At 44.6% G+C, this 26,270-nt stretch overlaps 1 protein-coding gene and 1 pseudogene across 4 annotated transcripts in view; one reads left to right on the plus strand and one right to left on the minus strand.

Moving 5' to 3' along the window:
• Positions 1–727: 727 nt before the first annotated feature.
• Positions 728–3,662, plus strand: LOC118629308 (annotated as a pseudogene).
• Positions 3,663–3,740: 78 nt separating this feature from the next.
• Positions 3,741–26,270, minus strand: part of TJP2 (tight junction protein 2) — a 99,695-nt gene continuing 77,165 nt past the window's right edge. For 3 of the 4 annotated variants that reach the window (XM_036261388.1, XM_036261390.1, XM_036261391.1), the window contains 12 exons: positions 22,177–22,285; positions 20,683–20,893; positions 19,817–20,004; positions 19,272–19,367; positions 17,728–17,807; positions 17,112–17,322; positions 11,680–11,780; positions 10,315–10,527; positions 9,041–9,151; positions 7,553–7,885; positions 5,611–5,696; positions 3,741–4,694 (listed from right to left, as the gene is read on the minus strand). In XM_036261388.1, the coding sequence (XP_036117281.1) occupies positions 4,526–4,694; positions 5,611–5,696; positions 7,553–7,885; positions 9,041–9,151; positions 10,315–10,527; positions 11,680–11,780; positions 17,112–17,322; positions 17,728–17,807; positions 19,272–19,367; positions 19,817–20,004; positions 20,683–20,893; positions 22,177–22,285 (1,908 nt within the window). In that variant the 3' untranslated portion in view covers positions 3,741–4,525. The remainder of the gene's footprint in view (positions 4,695–5,610; positions 5,697–7,552; positions 7,886–9,040; positions 9,152–10,314; positions 10,528–11,679; positions 11,781–17,111; positions 17,323–17,727; positions 17,808–19,271; positions 19,368–19,816; positions 20,005–20,682; positions 20,894–22,176; positions 22,286–26,270) is intronic. The other variant, XM_036261389.1, reaches the window with a different exon arrangement.

The following is a 26,270-nucleotide window of genomic DNA, read 5'->3' on the forward strand; positions in this document are numbered from 1 at the left end:
TTCTTCTGGCTCCTTCGTTCGTTCAATCATGCATGCCTGCATTCATTCATTCATTCATTCATTCACACCTCAACACTGGACAAGAAGTGGGGCTGCTGTGGTGGCCTATAAGGTAAAGGGGATGGGGTATCCTGATGGTTAATTTTATTGTCAACTTGGCTAGGAGAAGCCACAGGGGGTACATTATTTGGTCAAATTTCATTCTGGATGTTTCCATAAGGGTGTTGGGGAATGAGAGTAACATTTAAATCACTGGATTTGGAGCAAATCAAATTGCCCTCCATAATGTGGGTGGCCCTTATCCAACCAGTGACAGGCCTGAATATAGAGCCTTCCCTGAACAGAGCAGGAAGGATCCTGTGGGCGACAGCCTGTGCACTCAGACTTCGGGTCTTCCTTGGGTCTTCCAGCCTGCAGGCCTACCTTGCAGATTCCGTATTTACCAAGCTCCCAAATCAAGTGAGTAAATTTCTTACAGTAAGTCTCTCTCCATATAGAGAGAGAGAGACAGAGAGGGAGGGGCGAGAGCGAGCTAGCAAGCGAGCATTCATACTGGTGGCTCTTTCTCTAGAAAACCCCAACTAATACAGGTATGGAGGCTTCCCGCCCCCCTACCCCCTATGAGTGATCCTCCAGTTCCTCTCATGTCTCTCCCCACCCCGCTAAGACACTACAGAAAAACCTCTCACCTTGGAGGACTCCACAGAGGCACAGCCCAATCGCCATCATGACAGCCTCCGGGCTCCTCCGTCCTCGCCCTCAGGCCTTGCGGCGGGGCCCAGCCTTCCAGCTGCCTGTCTCCGTTTCTTGGCTTGCAGGAGTGGGGTGAGGACACCCGCTCCTCCACCAGTGCACGCACGCAGGCACGCAGACACGCACACACGCACGCACAGAGCTGCCCTAAAAGCCTGAAGCCAATTTGTGAACAAATAGCCCAGCTCTCCCACGGCCTGGGTGGGAAAACTCTGAGGCCCGTGTTTTATCCGGTGCACCTGCGTTTCTGGGTGGGCTTAAGTTCAGGTTTCCCACTGTGGAATTTCACTGTACTTCCCAAACAAACACCTTACACTCAAAGCCTGATCTTGAGATCTGCTACCCCCCTCCCCCACCGGCTCCCAAATTACTGTTCATTCACACAAAATCAGGGTTGACAGGAGCAGTAAACTGAGGGATGGGCGCAGTTATGCATCACTTCTGATTGGTAGAGACTGAGCACACTGCTTGTGACGTATGACTCCTGTGCGGACCCAAAAATACCCGGGGAAGGGAGGTGGGGGATGTAGCCCAGAACTGCTGAGAGTGCAAAACTTCAGATGTCCCATGTCTCATCCTACAACTCCCATGTGAGGTTTGCATTCTGTTGCATAATCTACCCAGTTTTATCTCCCCCTCTCACCGGCAATCTTTGATTTTTCCAGGGTGATGACACGTTTCCCTTGGGGCTTCATGCGTGTCATATTACTATTTGGGAGGCTTTGGCCCTGGATACTCTAGAATTGCTCTCCGGATTAGGCCGGACTTCAGAGTGGTGTTTCTACACTTGCAGCTTTGGGTACTTTCTCCAGAAATTTTACTGAGTGGACCTTGGAATTTTGCTACTGCCCTACGTGTAAGAACACAGTAAGAAACGGACCTCCAAAATCATCCTGCAAGCTAAGTGGCCATGACTGCACTGTGCAACCTAAGACCCCGCAGAATAAAAAAATGAGGGATGGGTGAAAATTCTGGAACAACTTTCTCCTTTAGGGATGATCTAGACTTACCAGTCACATCTCGTGCCCCACAGTGGCCTCTGGAAAGCAGAACCCTGAGAGCAGGTGTATAGTGAACTCTCTACTCTCACTCAGGGCTTTGACTTTCCGATTTGGGTATTTTCCCTTTCCTCATTTGCCTAGCACCGTTTTTCTTAATTATAGTCCACATTTATTGTAGGCAGCCTTAAATCCTTCCCAGAAAAAAAGCAGAATATGAATTAAAAAGGGATGGGGCAGGCACTGGTTGTCCATCAGGCACACTAGGGGACATTCTCGGAAACAGAGGCCCTGCCTGTCTGCACCACTTAGGGTATAAAAGTGCTGCAGCCAGATGACAACCCAGCTCCTGCTGAAAGCCCTTTCCTCCTCTCCCTGGGTTTGCAAAGGGGCTCATTCCTGTATTTAAAGGATACAAGTGAACTAACTCATCATGTATTTAGTGTATTTTTTTTCTGTCCACAAGAGGTGGCTTTTATTTACAAAACATGCACATTTGAGTCAGTGCCTTGAGGACTGTTCAGAAATTCAAGGGACTGCACTAAGTGGCTTATGAATTACAGCACCCACATTGATAGAGAAGCCACCAAGGAAATATCTATAACTCAGGTAGGAGTAAGCTGAATTTCTAATTCAGCTAAAACACAGCTTAACACCTTTTGTTGTTGGTTCATCTTATAAATGACCCTAATGGAACCGAGACTTTTTCCTTTCCTAAATTCAGTGTGCTTTTGATCCACACAGGGCTAAATTCCCAAGCTACCTTGCCTAAATTCTAAGTGTATTTTAGCCTTTAAAGAGTGGATGTAGGAGTATTAGTCTATGCAACTTTTCTAGGAAGCAATGGGCAATTAAAAATAAAAAGCTTTAGAAGTGGCACGCGGGGGGGCCCTGGGTCAGGGTGGAGGTGACTTTGGAGCAGCAGTTGGAGGACACGTGAGTGAAAGAAGAATTCATCCATCGTTGGAGTCCTGTGCACGGATTCGTGGGACCCTGTCAGATGAGCATGCTGGGTGACATCTGTTCCAGCCCAGCAAGCAGCTACGCTAACCTCAGAGCCCACTGATATTCCTGCGGTCTGTCTAGAATCAGATCATGGGAACATTATGATCCAGAAACACGATGGCATCACAGTGGCAGTGCACGAAGCGGCCTCCCGACATCTTGCAGCGGTTCTCCTGCGGCCGTCACAGGGACGCAGGCCTGTCTATGTTAACTGTCTCGCACACTGTTCGGTATCAGTGGTTAGGCTATTCGCCGTGCTTTGGACACTTTTGATTTAATTTTAGGGTAAGTTGCTTTTGACATCAGAATATTAGTAAGAAAGGATCTTGTTTTGCAGCAGCAGGTCCAGGTGACTTTACATATAGAATCCTGTTATGTTCAATAAATCTGGTTGGAGGAGAGCTTGAAAAAATTAATTAATTAATTAATTAATAGCTTTAAAAATGTTTCTATGCTACTGCTTAGTAATTCCACTTCTGAGAACCTACCTGCAGAAAAGGATTGAAATGCTGATCACTGGTGTACAAAAAGGATTATATACAAAGAGGTATATTTCATGTACAAGGAAAAAAAATGGAAACAATCCCAACAGCCAGCAATAGCAGAACGTCTATTTATGATGTAGTCACACAATGTTTTCTTTTACAGTGATTAGGAATGATGTTTGCATGAGTTTTAACTACCTGAGAAATGCTCACGACACAATGTTAAATAGAAAAGGTAAGAAAAAGAACCACAAACACCATTTACCCCCAAATATGACACACACAGACATCGACAATTATGTAATTAGAAAAAATGTACTTTTATGTAAAACTATCTGAGGGATGGGATTATAAGTAATTTTTGTTTTTATATGTCTCCATTTTCCAGTGTTCAGCAATGGGCATGTTCTCACTTTTATGATCAGTAAGTTGCATTTAAAAATGGGAAATAGTACAGAAATCCACCACAAAGCAAATTATTGATTGCAATGTCCTTTTTATTAAATTATAAAACTGTTGTCAATACACACACGTTTGGAAATAAAATGTGTTTTTCTCAAGTATCTGCTTTTGTGGAGCACAAACAAAAATTTCTATACCAATTTTGTGGTCTTTAAGCTATTTAGCATTGGTAGCCAAACTACCAAGAATAGCTATTATATATAGTCAGAATTTATGGAAAATACTACAAAGATAAATGCCTCGAAAAGATGACACAGTGCAGAGAAAACCATAGCTCTTAAACTGGTATAAAAATTTAGTCACAGTTTAGTCCATTATGGCCTTGCATAAAGCTTCAAAGGAAGAAAATTTAAGACACTTCTCATCAAAGGCACTTAGAGTTGTAATAAAATACTTCTTTGAATTTAGTTGGAGTCCGACAATATTTTTATTCCTTTTTTTTCACATTCTGTCTCACACTGAAACGGTCCTTAAATATAGCTATTAATGAAAAATAGTTATCACTTCTTAATATACATGTTAAAAATACGCACAGAATTAATACAGATTTTGGTCCACTGAAGCAGGCAACAGTATCAAACTGCAGTGTTTCTCTTAATTCTGAGCAAAAAGCCACAAACTCCCCAGACCCAGTCCCACAAGTAGAACCTTCGGTTCTGAATTTGCGTTGGTTGCCCCCTGGGCTCCCCACGAGGAAACAGGAGCTCAGGTCCCACCACATCTCCACAGTGCATTCTAACTGGAAAGAGCCATCCCATGGCTCCACGGGAGTGTTGATCCGAGGTGCGACAGCAGGGTACAGAAGAGTCAATTCTCAGACATCTATAATTCTGTGTCCCGGTATCGGGAAGGCTGGCCGTAATAACCACGCCTTGAGTGTTCTGACAGTTGCTGGCGATATTCTTCCTCCTCCATATCACTGCCATAATAACTTCCTCTGACATCCTGATAGAGTCTGGAAGGAACTTTCTGGGGCTCGGGGGGTCTGGAACTAAAACAGAGAGAGGGTTAAATACACAGTGGGCAATCACCCAATACAGATGGCATACCTCAGGGCCACACTGTGCTGACAAACCAGGGACACTCCTGGCCCTGCTGCAGGCTCCCAGAGTGATGGCGGTCGAGATGGGAGTAATAGGTCAGGACTGACACCTATTTGCGTAGTGAAGGAGGAAGCCAACCCGGTGCTACCAGGCCTAAAAATTCCCCAGCTGGATGAGGGGGTATCCTCCCCACCCTGAGATTCATTGGCTACAAGTGCCACTGTTCGATTGGTAAAGAAATTTGCCCCTGGCCTTCTATTGCTGTAAAATTAGACTCTTCCTTCCTGTCAGAATAGCCACAAGAAATGTGATTTCTTTTCTATTCTCGGAAGCAGGAAATGATCCAGTGGTAAGACCTCAACAGAAAGACACTGTGGCAATTCCTGGTGCTCAAGTAGCACTTTGTAAATGCTGCTCCTTCCCAACAGTCAGTTGACTGTCACCTTCCCTTCAGACCACAGTTCAGCACAAGTGGCCTGACTCTGCTGGGTGATGCAAAGGAGTTAAGGAGCTTGGCTAAGAGCCAGAAAATGGTGACAAAATGGGTCTTGGCCCCAGGAATTTTGCTCATGAGCTATCCTAATACAATTTAACATATCTGTGCTCCAACGTGACAAGGGAAACTGACTTGAAATGCCAATGATTATGCTTTGTCCAAGCGTGTGAGCACACAAGCAAAATTACCATGAAATTCTGACCCTGTAATCTCGACACTTAAATGTGTCTAAATAAGTAAGGTAGACTGTTGACCGAGGGAAGAAAGTCTTCCTAGTACTTTGACATGCAAGTGAAGAGAACTCTCTCCTACAGTTCAAGCCCTCGGTAAGCCCCACTGCAGACCCCCACCTGCCAAGCGGCCCTTACCTTGTGTACTGGGGCGAGCCAGGGTCTGGCTTGTGGGTTTTGATTGGAACTGCATAGATATCAGGATGCTTCTGAGCAATTTCAATCTGTGGTGATTAAGGGGGAAAAGGAGTGAGAGGGAAAGAAGAACCACTAGACAGTCAGCTTGCTGGTCCCCAGCTGCTGGTCCCATTTTCCAACCCCATGTTAAGGAGAAGAGGAAAAACAGAAGCAGCTCTCTGGTGTCCATGCCTCTGTGTGGTGCCTCCTGGTACATGTCCCACAGGAAAAATGTTTTAGGCAATGAAATTCTGCCACAGGCAACGGCCTGAATGAACCTTGAGGATGTTATACTAACTGAAATAAGCCAGTCGCAAGAAGTCAATGATATGACTCCACTTACATGAGGTTGCTAGTGTAGTCAAAATCACAGAGGAAAAAATAGGATCGTTACCAGGGGATGAGGGAGGTGTGTTTAAAATGGGGAATAACTGTCCAATAGTTTAATAGGCACAGAGTTTCAGCTGGAGAGGAAGAAAACGTCCTAGAGCTAGTTGCATAAGAATGTGAATGTATTTAATGTCAATGAACACTAAAAAATGGTTAAAATGGTAAAATTTTATGTGATGTACATTTTATTTATTTATTTTCAAACAATAGTTTCTTGTTATAGAGAGAGGGGAAGGAAGGGGGAGAAAGAGAGATAGAAACCTTGATGTGAAAGAAAAACATCGATTAGCTGCCCCCTGCGCTACCCCCACCAGGAATGGAGCACACAACCCGGGCATGTGCCTGACCGAGAATCGAACTGGCAAACCTTCAGCGCATGGGACAACGCCCAACCAACTGAGCCACACCAGCCAGGGCTGTGATGTGTACATTTTATCATAATAATAAAAGAGGAAAAGCCCTGGCCGGTTTGGCTCAGCAGCTAGAGCATCGGCCTGCAGACCAAAGGGTCTCGGGTTCGATTCCGGTCATAACCTGGTTGCAGTTTGTCCCTGACACTGGTCGGGGTTGTGTGGGAGACAGACAGTCAATGTGTCCCTCTCACGTCAATGTCTGTTTATCTCTCCCTCTCTCTCTCTCTCTCTCTCCCTCCCTCCCACTCCATCTGACGATAAATGGAAAAATATTCTCAGGTGAGAATTTTTTTTAAAAAAGAGAAAAATGCTAAGAATCCCTGCTGTCGTGGCAGCCTTAGATGAAGAGAACTCCCATATCCACTGGGCAGAATATGCTCCGAGACTTTTACCCAAACTCTTCCTTGACTTTTGAAAGGTTATGTTTGCACATGGTACAAAAATACCAAACAGTATCACCGAGTTCAATCTACGGGGGTTCACCAGGTTTCTACAGCAAATCTGGGAGCAAATTAAAACTCAGATACCAAACAAAAACAACAGACAGTTTAATGAAAAATAACTTCTAAGAGGCACAATTCTGTCGCACTTGCACACTCCAGAACTGAAGTACAAAAGCTTATTCACCTATATTGTCAGGCGTTTTGTTGTTGTTATTGTTCACCCTCACCCCAGGATATTTTTTCAATTGATTTTTTAGAGAGACTGGGGGCGGGAGGAGGTGGAGAGAAACACATTGATTGGTTGCCTCCCACACACATCCCCATGGGGGCTGGGAATCAAACCTGTAACCCAGGTACATGCTCTTGACTGGAAATGGAACCCGAGACCCTTTGGTGTGTGGGCTGACGCTCTAACCACTGAGCACACCGAGCAGGGTATGTTAGGCTTTCTTGATTGGAAGGGAAAGGGACACACAAATAGCTGACAATTTGGAGATGACACACACAGGGGACGTGCCTTTAGTGTCATGCATGTGAACACCCCTTTTATGTCTGTACAGTGGGAAGAGGACTGCAGATCATTTTACTGAAATGCAACTTATTTAAAATTCTTACTGTTGACACATTAAAATAATTCAGTGGTTTAAAAGCAATTACCCTTGCATTCTGTGCTTCCTGGAGCTCTTGCATTCTCTGCAATCTTGCCTTGTGATCCATCTTCTCAAATATTTTTACTTTGCCCAGGACAGACTTGGATGCGTTATCTTGCTCCTCACTGTCCTCTCCTGCCTCCTCACTCTCTTGGGGAGGGACGGGGGTGGCGGGCTTCAGTATAGGCTTGCAAAAGGCAGGCTTTGCTGCAATAGGAGGAGGATGACCCTTGGCAGGTGCCCCAGGAATTTCGTTACCAGCAACAGCTGAAGAGGAGTTTGATTTGTATTCGTAGGATCTGGAGTAGTCAAAGGACTCTTGTCTGTTCTGGGTTCTGGCCTGCAGAGAGCAATGACATTATTTTTACCTTAGGCTTTCAACTTTATTTTCACGTCAATATTAGTGATTTAATACACTCCATTTCCTGATCAGTTTCCATAGGTGGTCAACAAAGAATCAAATATGGGAGGGCAAACAGCCACTGGTCGGGCACCCTGACCCCTTCCTCACTTCCTCCAGAAGGGCGGGAACAGCTCTGGAAACCAAGAGGATGCTGGGCAGTGTTGGGAGCCCTGCGAGCCAGCTAGAGAGAGAGCAGATCTAATTTCACTCTAGAGAAGATTCAAATTTTGGAGAAGACCTCAGAACCTGTCAGCCTTCAGGACTGACGCGTGGACTCCTGAGTTCATATGACATCGAGGGTACATGCCCTGGCTTGGAGGTGAAGCCCATGTCCACCATGAAAGACACTGGCGTGGGGAGCGGGGCAGGCATATCATAACGGCCCCTTTCCCTTCATACGTCTCTCCGAGTCCTGCTGGTGAATTTCCACTGATATGTTTTATGAGGTTATTACTTCTGTTAGCTCACCCAATCAATCATCACTTTCTTCTCATCTAAACCTGAGTTACATAGACAAATTTCATTGGGTTTTAAGGAAAAGCCTATAGTCATAGCTTTGATTCAGAGAAGAAATAAAGAATCATATGGCAGACACCCATGTGTTCTTATATTGAATTTGATCCGGATAATTATTTACTTAGAAAATAAATTAAGCTGCCCTCATAATAAGAGGCATTGTAAACAAGGGTGATGGTGGTTTGCTTTAGCAAATCATCAGTAAGAACTTTTCTGGTGCATGTAAATCAGATTGTGGACAGAAAATTCTAACTGGACAGAAAGAGAAAAATAGTCTCAGTTTGGTGATTCTGGGCATGCAGTATGTGTCCACCTTTCTCTTTCTCCATCAACCAATTCATCAAAAACTACTAACAGTTTTAAAATTGTACATTCTCCTAGAACTTCCTTTCCCTCCTTCCTATCTTTCTGCCTTCCCTAACCCCACAGGCCAAAAGGCAGATCCTAACAGAGAAAGAGTGAGTTAAAAACATAATTCAACACCATCTCATTGTGTGGCTCTCCCCCGGCTGTGCAGGGGGCTCCAGGGCAGTGGACTTCCTCTTCCTTCCCGTCCTGGGTTTCCCAACCACATACCTTGGGCGGCTCTGGTTTGAATGCCGGGGGCGGACTATTGTCCCTAAGTTGATCTCTGCTAGTGGCCCTCCTCATCTGAGCTCGTGGCTCTGGGCTGGACTTCCTTATGCTCTACAAGACACAAAGGTTCGTTCACGGCAAGAACATCACAGCAGAGAGAGAAGAGTACTCCCTCGTCTGCTTTGCTGGAGTTCCAAGCACTTGCAGAAGTTCGGCCTGAGGTTTACAACTTGCAAAAAAGTTTCTAACTTGCATAAGTTGAGATACTGACCCAGTGCAGAAACCAGGCATATTCCCATGAGCAAATGCTTAAGATATGTTTTTTAAACTAGATGCATCCATGGTAGTAGTCTCTCCCTTTAAAGTACAAAAGGAAAAGTCTAAAACTGCAAGTGTGAAATCTCTGTTGCTACTTAAAGCTCTTAACGTTTTTAAGCATTAGCTACAGATATCTATAGACATTAAAAAGTTAATTTATTCTTTGCAACTCGTCCAGTGATATATACTAATTTTGTCATGATGGGTTTTATCCCCCCTTCACCTTAATTTTTGGTACTTCTATTTCATAAAGAATAAAATAATTCACTGAAATGAGCTAAGTTGCTAAGGGGAAGTCCATGGCCATCATTATCCAAATAATGGATACTCTCATGTACAAAGGTCATTATCCCAATGTTCTCTGAGGTGCAACTAATAATCGCTCTGGTCCTAACCTAGTGCCTGTCGATGTGATTTCTAGGATCACTGGCTGTCTACCCACTGGCCAGCGGATGCACCGTACCGTGGTCAGACATGTATTTGATCATGAACTCAATTCAAAAATTGAAATACGAGAGAAGGAAACTGATGGGGAAACTCTCAGAAGCTCTGGCAGATCAGAAAGGTTAAAGGGAGGACGGAGAAGAAAAAGCGAGGATGCTTAAGGGTCCAGAGAGAGAGAAAGAGAAGCCTAATCAAAGGTTACAAGCAAATACAAGTAAATATTGTATTTTAAAAATAATGTTCCACCTGCAATTTGGACAGCCGGCCCAGAAAGCTGTTGTTTATCCATCACGCCAGGGCATCTAGTTCCTGTCCTGCTTTCCCATGGACCACGACCACAACCACGCAGGCACTGTCGTGGAGTGAGACTCCCTACAGCTCACCTGTTTCAACCCTTCGCAATGCCTTCCACGGCACCCTGAATTGGTGGCTGTCCGGGAGAATTCCAGCGAAACACCAGAACCTCCGTTTCCTGCCCGTGGCCTCGCGGCCCGTGGCCTGCCTCGCCTCACCTCCTCGTGCTGCACCGGCTCCGAGGAGCGGGTGATGGAAGACACCAGCGGTTCCTCAGCTGGCTCATCCAGCTCATTGTCAGTGTAGGCGCCTCCTTCGCCGTCGGTGTCTTCCAAGTCACTGATGACGCGGCTGTCGCAACTCAGATAGTCCGCGCCCATGGCGGTTAAGTAGGACATGCGGTCTTCAGGGTCATCATCCATCCCTTCCATCTAGAGGAATTTGTTTTGGAGGGTCAGTGGGGTGTGACATGGCTCCTGGGAGTGGGGACTCAAGAAAGTTCCCAAGGGCACAGCCAAGTGACTGAAACCTTGACGTGTTCTAGAAAGGGAAGTCGACTTTAGTTTCCTGAAATCACTTGGCTTTAAATGACTATGTTGATTTCTGTGCAGGGACTCAAATTAGGAACCCTCCACCCAATCAATCATTGCCACCATCTATGTTATCTAGAGCTACCGAGTCACGCTTCCTCAGACTGTCGGGCTTTGTCTTCCAGAAGCGGGCTTCTCTTCAGCTTCTTCTGCTGGTACTTGTCTCCTAGTAATAACTGCACACTGCCTTGGGCTGCCCACCTCTTCACGCAGCCACAAGATTCTCAAGTCCTGGAGGGCAGAAGCTCTGTCCTGTCCAACTCATTGTCACCACCATGGAGCCTTAGCAGGCTGTACACACTCAGGAGGTGCGAGACACCCTGACTAAACATGCAGTTCCCAAACAGCAAAATGGGGGCTCGGCAATCTCACTGGTCACTGACTCATTTCTGCAACAACACTGTCCCTCTAGGCTCCCTCAATTCTGCTAGACTACAGCAGGCTATCACCAAAGGCTCCCAGCACCACAGGAAACTCTATCCTGTCTCTGCACCCTCCCTGCGTAGAGCTGTGCATCGGCGACGTCCACAGAGGAGCAGCTGGCCAGGTTCGGAAGCCTGCGCGAGTCTCCTAATGCTCTCTTACCGCCTACTCAAATGCCTAGGGCCATTCTCTGCCAATCTTGAAGCAAATGATTCCACTTCCATTTGCTTTTCTTCTATTAATTTTTAACTGTGTCTTCTACACCTCTCACTTCATCTCTCAGCTCCACATCTTGTAAGCTCTGATTAGTGTGCTTGGTATACAACACTAGTTACTACGTTAAAAGTAAAAGGGAAGTGAATGTAGGGTTGCACGTATCACATTCTGCTTTTCTTCTAAAAGCCCCTTCACTTTATTACATTTTTAGAGAATTGATAAAATTGCAAACTTGATTAGCACATACGTGGGAATTCCTTCAAATGGGCATGGCTTTGCTACATTCACTACCCTCTTGAGAAAAGATTCAAAACACGGACTCTCACCTCTCAGCAGAGTATCTGTGCCACATACCTTTCCTTCAGAGACCCAAACTGCTTCTCCTTGCTGATGCTGAATTGTGTCCTTCAAGCTGCCGAACCAGCTGTCGTTGGCTGCGTTTAGGTTGATTGTAGCTGTAGAAATGCAGGCAAAAAGGTTTGTACCGATTTCCAAAGCAATGTTTTCTTAAAAACTTATCTGAAAAAGTTCATACTCATTTCTGTCATATCTGAAGGAAAATGTTGGCAAATGCAAGAGAAAGTATGCACATGTTTGAATACTAAATCCCTTTAGTCGCATCTGCATTACAAGTGGGTTTATTTATAAACCTAAAACTGGATGAATTATATTCCACATTGTCTTTCAGAAAAGCTACCTTTAAAATTTTGTTTTTAAAGAGTAAATTTTCAGGAGCAAAGAAAACACACCTAAAACAAATATAAAAGTACTGTATTTGAAAGGCCATTACATAGACAAGTATAATATAAATAAGAAAACGATACACTAGTATGCTGCTGGATATCTCCAATAAAATACTGAAAGTGATATTTAAATGTACATCATTTTGATAGGCTTAAACATTTTAGAATATACACACAGATTAACCAAGCCCTATAGGTATACATTCAGGTAATACACATTTTCTATTCCAAACACAATTTATCTTACATAATAGCACTTGCTATGGATTGACTGAGCACTTTACAAATACCTTACATGGATCTGCTTACTTCATGCTCACACAAACCTTGTGAGGGAGGTGTGCCATCATCCCCACGCTACAGGAGAGAAACTGAGGCACAACAGTGAAACCAGTCCAGGGCTTCACACCAAAAAAGTGAAGAAGCCTCGATACAAACTCAGAAGTTTGCTTTCAGACACTATGGCCTTAGCATTACACAGCCCACATAAAAACATGAATTTGGAGCACCAACATAAAACACCAACCAAGTAAAGCATGTGCAGATCATTCTTCAGCAATGTGTATTTATGGATCTAATGGAGATAAACCAAACAAGCAAATTGGTCCTGAATAATAAATTAAATCGGACCTAAAATGATCACACTACAGAAAAATTAGGATTATTTTTAAAGCCACAATGTCATAGCCTTTCCTTAGAGGGTGCGGCATTCTATGTGACACCCAGGAGAAAATCGGGGCTTGTTGGTAAAAGTGTTTGGCATCCTGCTCCATCCGTCCTGAAGTCTGCACAGAGAGCCAAAAAAGACCCATTAAGCAAATTCTGTAAGTAACTGTGCTTCAAGTTTTCTTCCTGGTAACATACACCATCCTTTCATTTAAGAAGTTCTAACACTGACCTTGGAAAATCCTGAGTGAGCTTACAATTTGCCTGGTTATTAATTATTTATAGCATTAGAATAAACTGATACGTTGGACAACTCAAAAAGAATTAACCTTGATTCCTTGGATTTTTGCATCCTTATTATGGTACTTTGCCAGCATTACTGTGCTCTTGGGTAAGACATGATGCCACAAATACTTAAATATAAAACTGAGATTGTACACCCTGGAGACAAAATGCGTGATCTGCACTCAATGTATAGAGAATGTTAAGCTGCCTTTCTGAGCTTTAAGCTGGGAGTAGCATGAAGTGAGTAAAGTCTGCGTTTATCATGAGGAAAACCTAGTTAAAAGGGCCATTTATGAGATGCAGAAAATGTGTTCATGTCCCCCAATAAAATGAAAAAGGTCATAAAATCTCTTACTGAATGTACATTGAGTCAAGTATATGGAGGGGGTGGGGGGGAGACAGACAGAAAAAAAAAAGACTTCACTGTAGCTAATTTCCTTAATTCCATATAAAGGTAACATCCAAGTTGGTAACATCTCTCTCATGCTCTTGACCTCTTTTCAATGGGTGGGTGCACAACTATGATGCTACCTTTCCTTCATTTGGAATCAATACCTTTGGGTTCCTGTTGGCTTTTGCTCTTTAGGTTTTTTAGAGTCTTTGGCTTCAAGCAGTATTAGTTAGTTCTTGTTGCTCCCCACCTCTGGACCAGACTTATGTTCTCCTAGATAGGCTTAGGACATTTCTCAAACTCAAGAAAGTGATACGGAAAGGCCCATCATTCAGCCTCTGTCCTGGCTGGGAGTCCCGGGACTCTGAGAGCATCCGTCCCCAGCCTTGGCACCCTTCCCAGCCAAGGAGCTTGGCAAGTGCCAAGAGCAACAGCAAAAAGTGACATGTGGGCTGGAGGGGCAGGGAGAAACGGGGAGGGACTGCTCACGGGCATGGGGTCTCTTTTGGGGATCCTGAAAATGTCCTAAAATTGATGGCTGTACAACTTTGAGATTATTAAAATCCAATGTACTCTTCACCTTAAACAGATGAATTGCAGGGTATATAAATTAATTCTCAAGCTATTCATGTGGCAGGGATTCCCTCTAAATGGGCAAGTGTCAACCGAGGTGCCCAGCCAGCCAGCACACACCCTCCATCTGCTTCCTGAGGTCACCAGGCTCTACAGTCCCCTAGGAAACCAAAATCTGCCTACTGTGATGTGGGTTCTTTCAGCTGGTACAAGATCCACTCCCCCCCCCACGCCTTTTCAATGACTACATAATGACACAGAATTATTTCTTTTTATAATATGTAACACTGAACAATAATAAAATAAGCATAAAGTAATATTACTAATAACAATCAGCATTTATTCAGTACTCTCAAAGTCCCCGGGCTGAACTGTGCAAATTTCACACTAATGAAACCTGTGAACGCTGATAAAGGTGCCCAAGTGTCCTGTAATAGCTTAAAAATCTTGCAATTTCATATGAAGGGTGGCCCCGCTTGGGTCTCTAAGTCCACAGTTCCATTACAGTGGTCTACAAACCATGAACTGAGAGCTTTAGAAATTGAAAAAAAAAAAAAAAAACCTGCAATTCAGACTTTATATTTTAAAAAATAATGTTTTTGACATGTACATACAAATGTATCCTACAATAATTTTTTTAATGGGGAAGAGGAGGGGGCAGCCTAACATTTTAACTTATGTTGACATGTTAACTTGCTTTTGAGCAAATCTCAGAATAAAGCATCCCTGTTGTCTCCACTTAACTGAGGAGTAGTTGAGTCTGCAAGGACAGCCACTTTAATACTGTCATAATAATACTCATCTGGGGGATGGGGTTGTCTTGTTACTGTTAAACAAGGGAAAAGAAGGACATTGAGCCTAGCGACACCACAGGCAACCTAACCCTCAATTTTGAATGATGTGTTCATCACAGCAGCTCTGCTATTCCTACTTATTAATTCATACAAGTGCCATAAATTCGAAGTCATAAAAAGCCTCTGATTCTGGCCACAACACACACAATCCAGTCACAACCTGACCAGGCGGAGCGCGACAGACACAAGGAATAGAAAGTGCTTACTGGGACTATCCACGCAGATCCGAAGAGTCAAATCAGAAGTTTGGAACCACACTGTAAGTGGCCATTTGGAAGAAACCGGACTTGTTGGTCAGTTGTTGGGCGCTCTGCTCCAGCTACCATTACAGACTGCGCAATCCCATAGCGGAGGTCGACAACGTACGTGAGAACGGGCCACCTCAAAGTTCTAGGTGAAACTAGATGTGTTTACGTTTCCCACCAGCCTCTGACTTTAAGTCCCGGGGCTGAACTGTACACATTTCACACTAATGAAACCTGTGAGTCACCTGGCCTTTCTTAGGGCCCAAAAAAGACAACCACTGTTAGCGATCACTATCACAAAGATAGCAATAACTATTATTGCTGTAGGATTGCTACTCATAGTAGCGACAGTAAAAAGGACAGAGGAAAGAGTACGTATGAATATATCAAAAGCACAAGCTCTTACGACTCTGCCCTCAACACTCCAGTCGATGATGGACCACGCCATCCTTTGCATTTGGCTAAATCACCTCTCAGTCACAGCATTCCGCCACAGTGGTAAGGGGTGCAGCTCACTCTTTAACAAGAAACGCAGTGCCAGGAAAACAAGAGTCTGCAGTGGGCATACATCCATCCCGCACCCCCGCAGTGTCGGATGGGCTAATGTGACATGGGTGGGTGATGACCGCTGCTGAACTCAAAGGAGCTATCATTATCCTAAAGACATCATCACATCCAGACAGTCTCCTCGTGGGGCTCCCACAAACTGGCATGACCAAAACTTGATGTAACCCTTTTAAGCCCTTAATTAGACCATGTTCACAGAACTAGTCATTTACACAGGTAGTGTACACAATCAGTTACTAAAACATGTCGCATTCTTAAATCATTTCACTTTCACGAGTAACAGCAGCAACGGGCTTCGTTTCAGGAACTTAAACAAAGTATTCCACTGTGGAAAATCTTAAACATATACAAAAGTAGAGAGAACAGTTTCACGAACTCTCACGTACGCATCGCCCCGAACCAGCTTCAACAACCCTCAGCTCTTGGCCAGTCTTGTCTTGTCTTTCCCTACCCACTCTCCTCACTGAAGATTATTTAAGCAAATTCCAGACACCAGGTTACATCATCTAGAAATACACAGGTGTGGGCAAAAGTCAGTCTACAGTTGTGAGTACGCCAAACACAGTTTATTTTTGTATTATTAGAATCATAACCTGCGCGTCTTTTTCCATACGAACAACTGTGAGCCTCCCTTGGCCCAGCCCTGTAGATTAGGTCATCCGTAGCTATTTTATTTAGTGAACATTCCTAAAAGACAACTACACTTTTTAAAAAACACAATCACAATATCATTATCACCCCCCCTCTCCCCAAAAACCAGGAGTAATAAATCCTTAATATCAACCAACATCCAGAGTGTTTGAGTTTCCACTGTGGGGTATTTTTTTTTTTTTTATCCTCACCCGAGGACATTTTTCGATATTTTGTTCAGATAGAGGGAGAGAGAGAGAGAGAGAGAGAAACATCGACGTGAAAGCGACACATCGAGTGGTTGCCACCCACACGACCCAACCAGGGCCGGGGACAAACTGCAACCAAGGCACGTGCCCTTAGCGGAACCGAACCCGGGTCTCTCCGGACCGCAGGCCGACGCTCTAACCGCTGAGCCAAACCGGCCAGGGCTGTGGGGTATTTTTTAAACAATGAAACCGAGTGCCTATCACTTTGTGAGTCAGTGCATGGTAAGTAGAGAACAAAGACACAATCTTTGCAGGGATGTGGGTGTGAGGTTCAGTCACCTGCCTTGCAGTTCCACTTAGAAATTTGAACCTCATCAAAATGACCAATTATTGCATGTCATGGATTTTTATGGACCATTTCTAAACTATCAAAATTAAATATACAAATGCCATGAGTCTAATACACACATTTTATAGGATCAGCTACTTTTCAAGGAGTCAGGAGTGGTACTGCAGATTACTATTCTCTACTACTATTCAGATCATTTTCTTACTTCTTTCATTCTTGCAATTCTGTAATTCTCACTCTGGAGCAGAGAGACTACATTTTAAATTTCCCTTACCTGTAAAAAGATGTGCACAGGTTTTTTTAAGCTTGTTGGCTTGATCGTATAACTTGCGAGAACTCTTGTTGGATGTTGGATTCAACCTCTGCCTCATGGTTTTGACACCTTGTCTGGAGTCTGGGTTGAAAAAAACTACAATCGGGAACCACTGAGTATAATTCAACAGGTCCACAGCTTTAGGAGTCACGTCCAAGAGCGCGTGCTTATCCTGTTAGAAGTGGGACAATGGAGGTAAATGGTATGTAAAGTCACACAGCATTGAAGAGTTGGTCTTCATAAGTAAAGGCGGCACCAGATAAAACTTAGCAACATAAATAAAAAAAGCAGAAGACATTTCTCTTCACGTTACGTCCACTTAATGTTACCAACCTATTCGAATTTCTGAGAAAATGAATTCACAGGTTATTGGGTATAATGCTGAGAATTCTGGAAAACACAACACATCACCACCACAGAATATCCAATAGTTTCCACGCAAAGAAACATCTTGCGTTTACACTCATTTCTTCATCATTAATGTTTAAGGATTATTAAAATACAGACTCTAGTCTCAAAAAGACTGCCGCAAACCATGACGCAGTTCTGACAACATGGCCTTCAGGTGAACTCTCACCTGTTCGATGATTTGCCTCACGGTGTTTAACCGCACCACCCCGCTGGATTTCTCAGATCCTGCATCTTTCGGTTCCGTTTCTGCAAAAGCAAACACAAGGGGCTAAATAACTTTTTAGAAGCCAGTGACTACCAAATAATCCAACCCAGCAGCAGCAATAACGGGACATCCAAGATCAGTGCCACCCAATGAGAGGCAATGGGAAGGACACACACAGGTTGAGTAGCTGAAATCTAATAGAGCAACAGGCGGTCCCACAGGTGAGACAGGTGGCGTGGACTCGTCGCAAGATCAATGTCACCAAATAATTCAGAAAAAAAGAGAGTAGAACAACATGAAAAGCAAAGTATTTCAGGATCCTTGCATGCATTCTGAACTTTTTTAAAAATAATTTTAGTTTTCTTTTCTTTTATTAATTAATTAATTAGTTTTTATTTTATTCTCACCCAAGGACATTTTTTGCATTTATCTTCAGATAGAGCGGGAGGGAGAGAGGAAGAGAGAGAGAGAGAGAGAGAAACATCAATGTGAGAGAGACACATTGAGTGGCTGCCACCCACACAACTCCAACCAGGGCTGGGGACAAACTGCAACCAAGGTACATGCCCTTAGCGGGAACCGAACCCAGGACTCTCTAGTCTGCGGGCTGAAGCTCTAACCGCTGAGCCAAACCGGCCAGGGGGGCGCATTCTGAATTTTTTTTTTTTTTTAACCGATTTGAGAGAAAGAGAGAGAGAAACATCGATGAGAGAGAACATCGACTGGCTGCCTCCTGCATGCCCCCCACTGGGGATCGGGCCCACAACCTGGGCATGTGCCCTGACTGGGAATCAAACCGGTGGCCTCTTGGTGCCTGGGTTAATGCTGAGCCACACCGGCCGGGCGCATTCTGAATTTTAAAAAATAAGCCATGAAAGACCAAATTGAAAAACTGGGACAACTGAGAAAATCCTGAAAAACGGACAGCATACTAAATATTATTGAATCAGTGTTAGATTTCTTGGCTGTGATAATGGTGATGTGTTTGTGTAGAAGGAGAGAATGTCTTTATTCTTAGTGTTATGTCTGCAACTTGAACTTTAAATGGTTCAGCAGAAATTCTAAAAAGTGTATACGTGGTGTCGATGGTGGGAGGGGGAGCATACACGGCAAAGTGTCAACACCCTGTGACGGCGACTGCAAGTGATGTGTACGTGGCTGTTTATTTTTCATTTTTTCTGTATATTCGATATTTTTCAAATTAAAATTTTGTGAGAAAAAAAATAGCACAGATAACCCCTGGCCGGTTTGGCTCAGAGGTTAGAGCGTCGGCCTGTGCACCAAAGAGTCACAGGTTCAATTCCAGTCAAGGACATGTATCTCAGTTGCAGTTCAATCCCCAGCCCTGGTTGGGGTCATGCAGCAGGCAACCACTCAATGTGACTCTCTCACAGGGATGTTTCTCTGCCTCTCTCCCTCCCTCCTTCTCACGCTATCTGAAAATCAATGGGGAAATATCCTCGGGTGAGGATTTTTTAAAAACACAAAAACACTGATAGACTTACTGGCAGTTTGGAACAGGTCAGGTAACTCATTTGCCAACTTCTCCATCGCTATATCTGCTATGGGGCCAAATAAGACCACTGGTCTCTTGAAACCAGCTGAAATGAGACAAGAAAGGCCATGAAAACACATACGCTCTGTAGCTGTTAAAATGAGAAGCAAACGTATTGTATAGCTCCTGAGAACATGTCTCAATGAAAGACACTGCCTGTTCCCCCGTCCCCAATCGGCCCAGCTCTTCTCTGAAGACTATGCCTTCATTCCCCTCCTCTTCAAGATAAACGTCACTAGACGTAATATATAAACACTTCTGAATGGCAGTATCACAAATAACTGAGGTTGTGGAAATACTCTGCCATTTACAAGTGTGCACAGCTCGCCCTTTCGTAAGCTTTTCTCGTGTTTGGATGTAAGTCCAACTGGGTGACTTCCAGGTAAGCGGTCTAAGTGTTCCAGGTAAGCGTGAACCCGACAGCTACAATCTGAAATGAAGGAGGACGGCTCCGAGCGCTGTCGGATCACTTCCCACACCACGTGGCTTCCTCACCTTCTCGCAGCAGAACCTTCTCGTAGGCCGGGAACTTGGTGCTGACCGACACGGCGGCCGTCAGGTCCTCCCGGCTCTTCTTCAGGTTCTTCTTCACGCCGGACCGCTGGCCGCGCATCCTCCAGAAGTCCGCCCTGTCCCCGGCGTTGTCTCTCTGGGCATTCTGAACGCTGGCCATCTGCTCAGCTCTGCGGGGAGACACCACAGGAAGTAAACCTCCGGCGCTAGAAAGTGTGCGGACGTGCATGTCATTCCCCAAGTCTACCCTGTCTTTCTCGTGAACCTGGATTAGGGAAGACACAGCTTGACGGTGAAGAGGTTTCACGGGGTGGGAAAGGTGGGAACTCTCTCTTCCCGATGGAGGCAGAGAAAGGCTCGGTCCCCCTAAAACCACCAGGAGTAGCTCAGTAATACACACACTGAACATGGCTCCTTCGGACAGGCTGGTATATAGGAAACAGACCTGAAACCCCTGCCAAATATAAGTCAGCAAACCAACAAGTGGCCACTGGTTGGGGACGAGGGACACGCCCTGGACAAGAGCACATCTCCGAGGCGTGCAGGTGTGCTGCAGCTGCTCGTATCTGCTTGTGTGCCATGCGAGGCGGCGGGCACCCCTTGGGACATCTTTCAAAGCCAGCCAAGTGCAACAACCAACTAGGTGATGCTAAATACTCACACCAACCACCTGGCGGCTGTTCACAGTCCTAGGCCACTCATCGTAAACAAGAAGCAGATGATGGGAGAGGACATGAGGACAAATAATGAAGCCATGTGTGGCTTCCTTTTGGAGGCGGGTGAGACTCTGGTTTATTTGGGGGGGGGGCATGAAAGAGGGGTATGTGGGAGCACGTGACCTCAGATACCTGCTTTTGTTGGGGATTAAGCCTTTCTCCAACTCATTTCCGATCCTCACAGCCAGCCAGTGGCCCAGCTTGCCGTCATACAGGGTGTCCACCACTCGGAAGACCTCTCCCCTGGTGAAGGCCAGGCTCTGTGGACTTTCCTTCTCACATTCAAAGTGGCTTCTTATAAAAAACGAATCCCCTCTGCCACAAGCCAGTATCTCTCTGTACACTGAAAGACAAAAGCATCACTGTATGCTGCATTCTGCTTTAGCTAGAGGTCTCTTTTTTATTTTATTTATTTTTACTGTTGAAAAGTATTACAGATGTCCGCCCCCTTTTCCCCCATTGACCCCCTCCACCCTGATCCTGACCCACCCCCCAGAGGTCCTTTTCAAAAGAGTTTTCAGCTTTTTCTTTTCCTGATCATCCCTTTACCTTCTGTCCATTTAGCAAACTCAGCATACAGGCCCTACGGGAACCATGGCTCAAACAGGAAGAAGGATAAAAAACTAACTTTATGAGCCACTGTGATGATTAATTTTATGTGTCAACTTGACTGGCCCACAGGACGCCCAGATATTTGGTCAAACATCATTCTGGGTGTTTAGGGATGAGATTATGTTTAAACTGGTAGACTAAGCAAAGCAGATTGCACTCCCTGATGTGGGTGGGCCTCCACCTATCAGTTGAAGGCTTTTGAAGAGAACAAAAAGAAGAACCCTTCCCTGACTTAGAGAAAACGAACTCTTCCTGCCTTCGAGTAGGACATCAGTTTTTTCCTGCTTTCACACTCCAACAGAAACATCCATTCTTCCTAGGTCTCAACTGCCAGCCTGTGGACTCCATCAGCTCTCTTGGTTCTCAGGCCTTTGGTTTTAGACTAAAACTAAATTAGCAGTTCTCCTCAGTCTCCAGCTTGCCATTCACTTTGCAGATCTTGAGACTTGCCAGCCTCTATAATCATTAGGCCAACTCCTTATAGTCAATCAATCAATCTCTCTCTTTCTCTCTCTACACACACACACTCACACACACACACCCAATTGGTTCTGTTTCTCTGGAGAATCCTGACTAACACAGTTGTCAATCAACCCTCTGAAGCAGACAGGAAAGATGCTACCAACTCCCAGCTGATGGGTGAAAACAACGAGACCTGGTAAGGAGAAGCAACTTGTCAGACTGTACGAGTTAATGTGGGAGCTGACCAGGAGGTGTGGCTCTTTGCATCCATCATATGAAAGACTCAGTAACTCCAGGCAGTGCTTAAGGATGGATCACTATTCAGAAAAGCAGTTACAGTCCAACTTGACACCACCAGTGAAATTATTTTAGTGGGTGCATAGGAAACATTTCTGTAGAAATTTATATGGTACCCAATTTGTCTCCAAAGATTAGGTGTTAGAATCCATTTCAATTTTTTAATACCACATTTACCTTTTCTGGTCCCAAGACACCTCTCTCAGCCTCCCCACAATTCCCCCCACCATTAAACTAATGAACAAATTTGCTCACCATCAGCTCGGCTCTGAGCTAAAATGGTCACCATTTCACCTTTGGGGATTTCTAACAGGTAGAGAACAGCATCTTCCCGAACCAGCCCTCTGAAATCCTGTGTGTTCACCTGATGGGAAGGGCGAACAGGAAAAATAAAAACAAAAAACAAGAAGTTGTTTATAAAAAGGTGCCATCTGAACATTTTTTTTTTAAAATCTGGATCAGGGTCTGCCCAGAACAAAATTCAGATGTAAAGAAGTCCTTAGTGTCCCTGCTCAAGCCTTCCCAGCACCCTGCTGTTGGCCTGGGCTATGTGGGTATCACCTCTCCTTCCTGCCTCCCCACTCTGCCAACTGCCTTAGGAATGTGCATTCCATCAAAGACTGGTCACTAGATCAGATTAGAACTTTTTGTGGTTGGTTTGGTCTTATTTGAGTCTCCCATTGAAGAGGCCAGGGAGGTCATGTACAATCATAAAACAAGCAACTATAATGCAATAGGGAGTGGTGGTGTCTATGGCAAATGAGCATGCTGGCCCAGCTGAAAGCATAAACATTCTTTAAATTTGTTCAATAAAAGCCTGGAAATAAAGGATCTGATCAATTCCACCTTTCTCCAACAGCTTCTATCACCTAGAAGGTGTTTAATGTGAGTTTAAGAAATTGAAGAGCATTCGCCTTATACGGCAGACCAATACCCTAATACACAGACTTACATATTTAAGCTCTGACACACACTTATTTCTGGCAAGGAACCCACAACATTTATTCCCCACTGACCCAGGAGGTGGCATTATAAAAAGCTTTTGGGCCCTGGCTGGTTTGGCTCAGTGGTTAGAGTGTCAGCCCGCGGACCAATGAGTTGTGGGTTCGATTCTGGTCAAGGGCACGTACCTCGGTTGCGATGCATCCCCAGCCCTGGTTGGGGTCGTGCAGGAGGCAACCAATCAATGTGTCCCTTTCACATCAATATTTCTCTCTCTCTCTCTCTCTCTCTCTCTCTCTCTCTCTCTCTCCATCCCACTCTATCTGAACAAAAATGGAAAAATTTCCTCAAGTGAGGATTTTAAAAAAAGCTTTTGGAAGTTAAAAAGCAAGTAAAATTGAAATGTGTGTGTGTGGGGGGGAAATAGACATTTTGACATCTTTGTTTTGTACCTTTAAAACCATTTTAAAAGAGAAAAATTACAAGTAAAATGCAAAAATTATTTTAAAGCCCCTAATGTTTTAATAGTGTATTATAGAAGTAAAAAGATACAGAATTCCTATAAAATACTTTCTTCAATCATTGAGGACTATAGTAAAGTTTTATTACTAAAAACAGTTCATTAGTTAACGTTAGAATTTATAATTTAATTAATGTTAGAATGTATAATTGAGTGAAAACAGGCAATAGACTAAAACTTATTTGCTACTTTTAAAATGAATTGACCTGCTAACGCAATCACGGTAAACTTTCCTTTGAAACAATATGGAATGACAACTGTCATTCCTTCCATCCCCCAATTAGGTATATGATCCTTTCTTGTGCCATCTGTAGATCTACATGTGTCCATATACGGCCCCAGGTGTGTTATTATATGCATGTATTTGCTTATATTTGTTTATTTAAATAAGACTGGGCCACGGGGCTGGGGAAAACCTTAGAGGTCCCCCTGTCCATCTCTATGGCCCTGTGAGACTGATCTTTCATCAAGCCAAAACTTTTTTTAAATATGTTTTTATTGATTATTTAGTAAAGAGGAAAGGAGAGAGAGAGAAACATCGATGTGAGAGAGATACATAGATCAGCTGCCTCCTGCACACACCTCTGCACTGAGGACCAGGAATGGAACCGGGACCTCTCAGTCCATGGGACAACACTCAATCCACTGAGCCACACCAGCTGGGCAAGCCAAAAACGTTTACTAGTCAAAATTTAAGCACACCAGGTAGCCACATTGTAAAATCATGGTTAATAAGCAAACTTAGGACTTTTTTTCTCTTTTTAATCCCCTAAAAGTTTCTGGTATGACATGACAACCATACCAGACAAATAATAAGCAAAGAGACAGCCAGACCTCGCACAAAAGCATGTCTACTTCTGTTATTTACAAGGCACACACTTGGCCACGGTACAGCCCACTCGTTTTCATTCCACACATCAAGCTGTCTGTCACCCTGACAAAAGAAAAACCTGTGATACAGTCCTGGCTGGTTTGGCTCAGTGGTTAGAACATCAGCCTATGCACCAAAGAGTCTCGGGTTCAATTCTGGTCAAGGGCACGTATCCTGGTTGCGGTTCTATCCCCGTCCTGGTCGGGTGGTGGGGGAGGCAGCCAGTTGATGTGTTCCGCTCACATCTCTCTCTCTCTCTCTCTCTCTCTCTCTCTCCCCCCTCCCTCCCACTCTATCTGAAGATATATGGAAAAAAATATCCTCAGGCAAGGATTTTTTTAAAAAAATCAACCCGTGATACAAAAAGTGATGGGTTTATGTACATAGTTCACCACATACGTTCAACTTGGCCATGACAAGGTGTTCTGAAACAAGTTAAAGTCAAAGAACAACAGGATGGCTAGGTTGGACAGTCCTCTCCAATAAATACCCCTTTTACTCTCTAGTGAGCCGCGTGCAGGGCCCCCCGGTCCGCGTTGAGCCTGAGCGCATCCTGCACTGACGCCGGTGCGTGGCCTCTCTGCCCTGGCGTCTCCCGCCCCTCTCAGAACTGAGGGCTGCTTTTGTAGCCAACAGAAAATGTGTTCACAATCAGGGACGAGGAAGCCAGTTCCCATGGTTCCTTCCTTGTCGCCAAGTGAAAACAGGAAACAAGACACTTTCGTAAATATAAACTCTGCACACCATGGCTTTTGCCCATGGAAGTGACTCTCCCTTTCTTTAATGACTTACAGAGAGGTCAACCTGTCAAGTCCCCATGTAAAGTCCCTATTTTTTATTCATGGAAATTCGAGAAATCTTTTCCCCCACTGCATACAAAACTATTTTATCCTTCCCCTGGCTGGTTTGGCTCAGCAGTTAGTGTTGGCCCGAAGACCAAGGAGTAGCTGGTTCGGTTCAGCCTGGCCGGTGTGGCTCAGTGGTTGAGCAATGACCCATGCACCAAGAGGTTGCTGGTTCAATTCCCGGTCAGGGCACATGCCCAGTTGTGGGCAAAATACCCAGTGGGGGGCATGCAAGAGATGGCCAATCAATGTTCTCTCTCATCGATGTTTCTCTCTCCCCCCCTCCCTTCCTCTCTCTCTCTAAAATCAATAAAGAAAGAACAACAACAAAAAAGAGTAGCTGGTTTGATTCCAGATCAAGGGGATGTACCTCGGTTTTGGGTTTGATCCCCAGCTCCGGTCAGGATGGTGCAGGAGGCAACCAATTGATGTGTCTCTCACATCAATATTTCTCTCTCTCTCTCTCTCCTCCCTCCCTCCCTCCTCACTCCTCTCTTCCCTTCTACTCTATCTAAAAAAAAAAAACAATGGAAAAATATCCTCTGGTGAGGATTTTTTTAAAAAGAATTTTTATTCTTGATCGTCATGAGCAAAAACTTCCAAATTCCTACCTGGCTTTCCATGGCCCCTGTACTAGTTAGGAAGCATGCTTTTTCTTCTTGGACATCAGCCCAAGAGTAAATTGGTATGAGCTGGCACTGGACAGGAGTCTTATTAGAAGCACTTGGTAAGTGACGTTTCCTCGGATCATGTGGCACCACAGGTTCACTCAGGTACACTTAGTCTCCTAGGATCCGACCAGAGCCAAAGAGGGTCTTGAATGTCACTGGAAAGCTTCAGCAAGGCTCATGATCAAGTCTGCCCTCCGTGTGCTCTAGAAACGAAACCTAAACCACGGCGACGGGGCCAAGGGCCAAGAAGGAAGAGGCCTTCCTGTCCCGGCCGGGCCGCCTGCCTCCCGGGAATCCCGCGTCCACTCCCCTCCTCTGAGCCCAGATGCTCTTCCCCGATCTCCTAGTAACGCCTACGGAAGAAATGCGAGTTCACAGAAGCAGAAATTCCGGCGCAGCCAGTTCACTACCATCTGTATTTGCATCAAGGGGTACTTGATATTCTTGAAGTTTATTCTGAAGTCGGTGGGAAAGACATTACCCGTATCTCATAAAATGTC

Source organism: Molossus molossus, unplaced genomic scaffold, assembly GCF_014108415.1.
Source record: "Molossus molossus isolate mMolMol1 unplaced genomic scaffold, mMolMol1.p scaffold_m16_p_14, whole genome shotgun sequence".
In the NCBI taxonomy this organism is placed as follows: domain Eukaryota; kingdom Metazoa; phylum Chordata; class Mammalia; order Chiroptera; family Molossidae; genus Molossus; species Molossus molossus.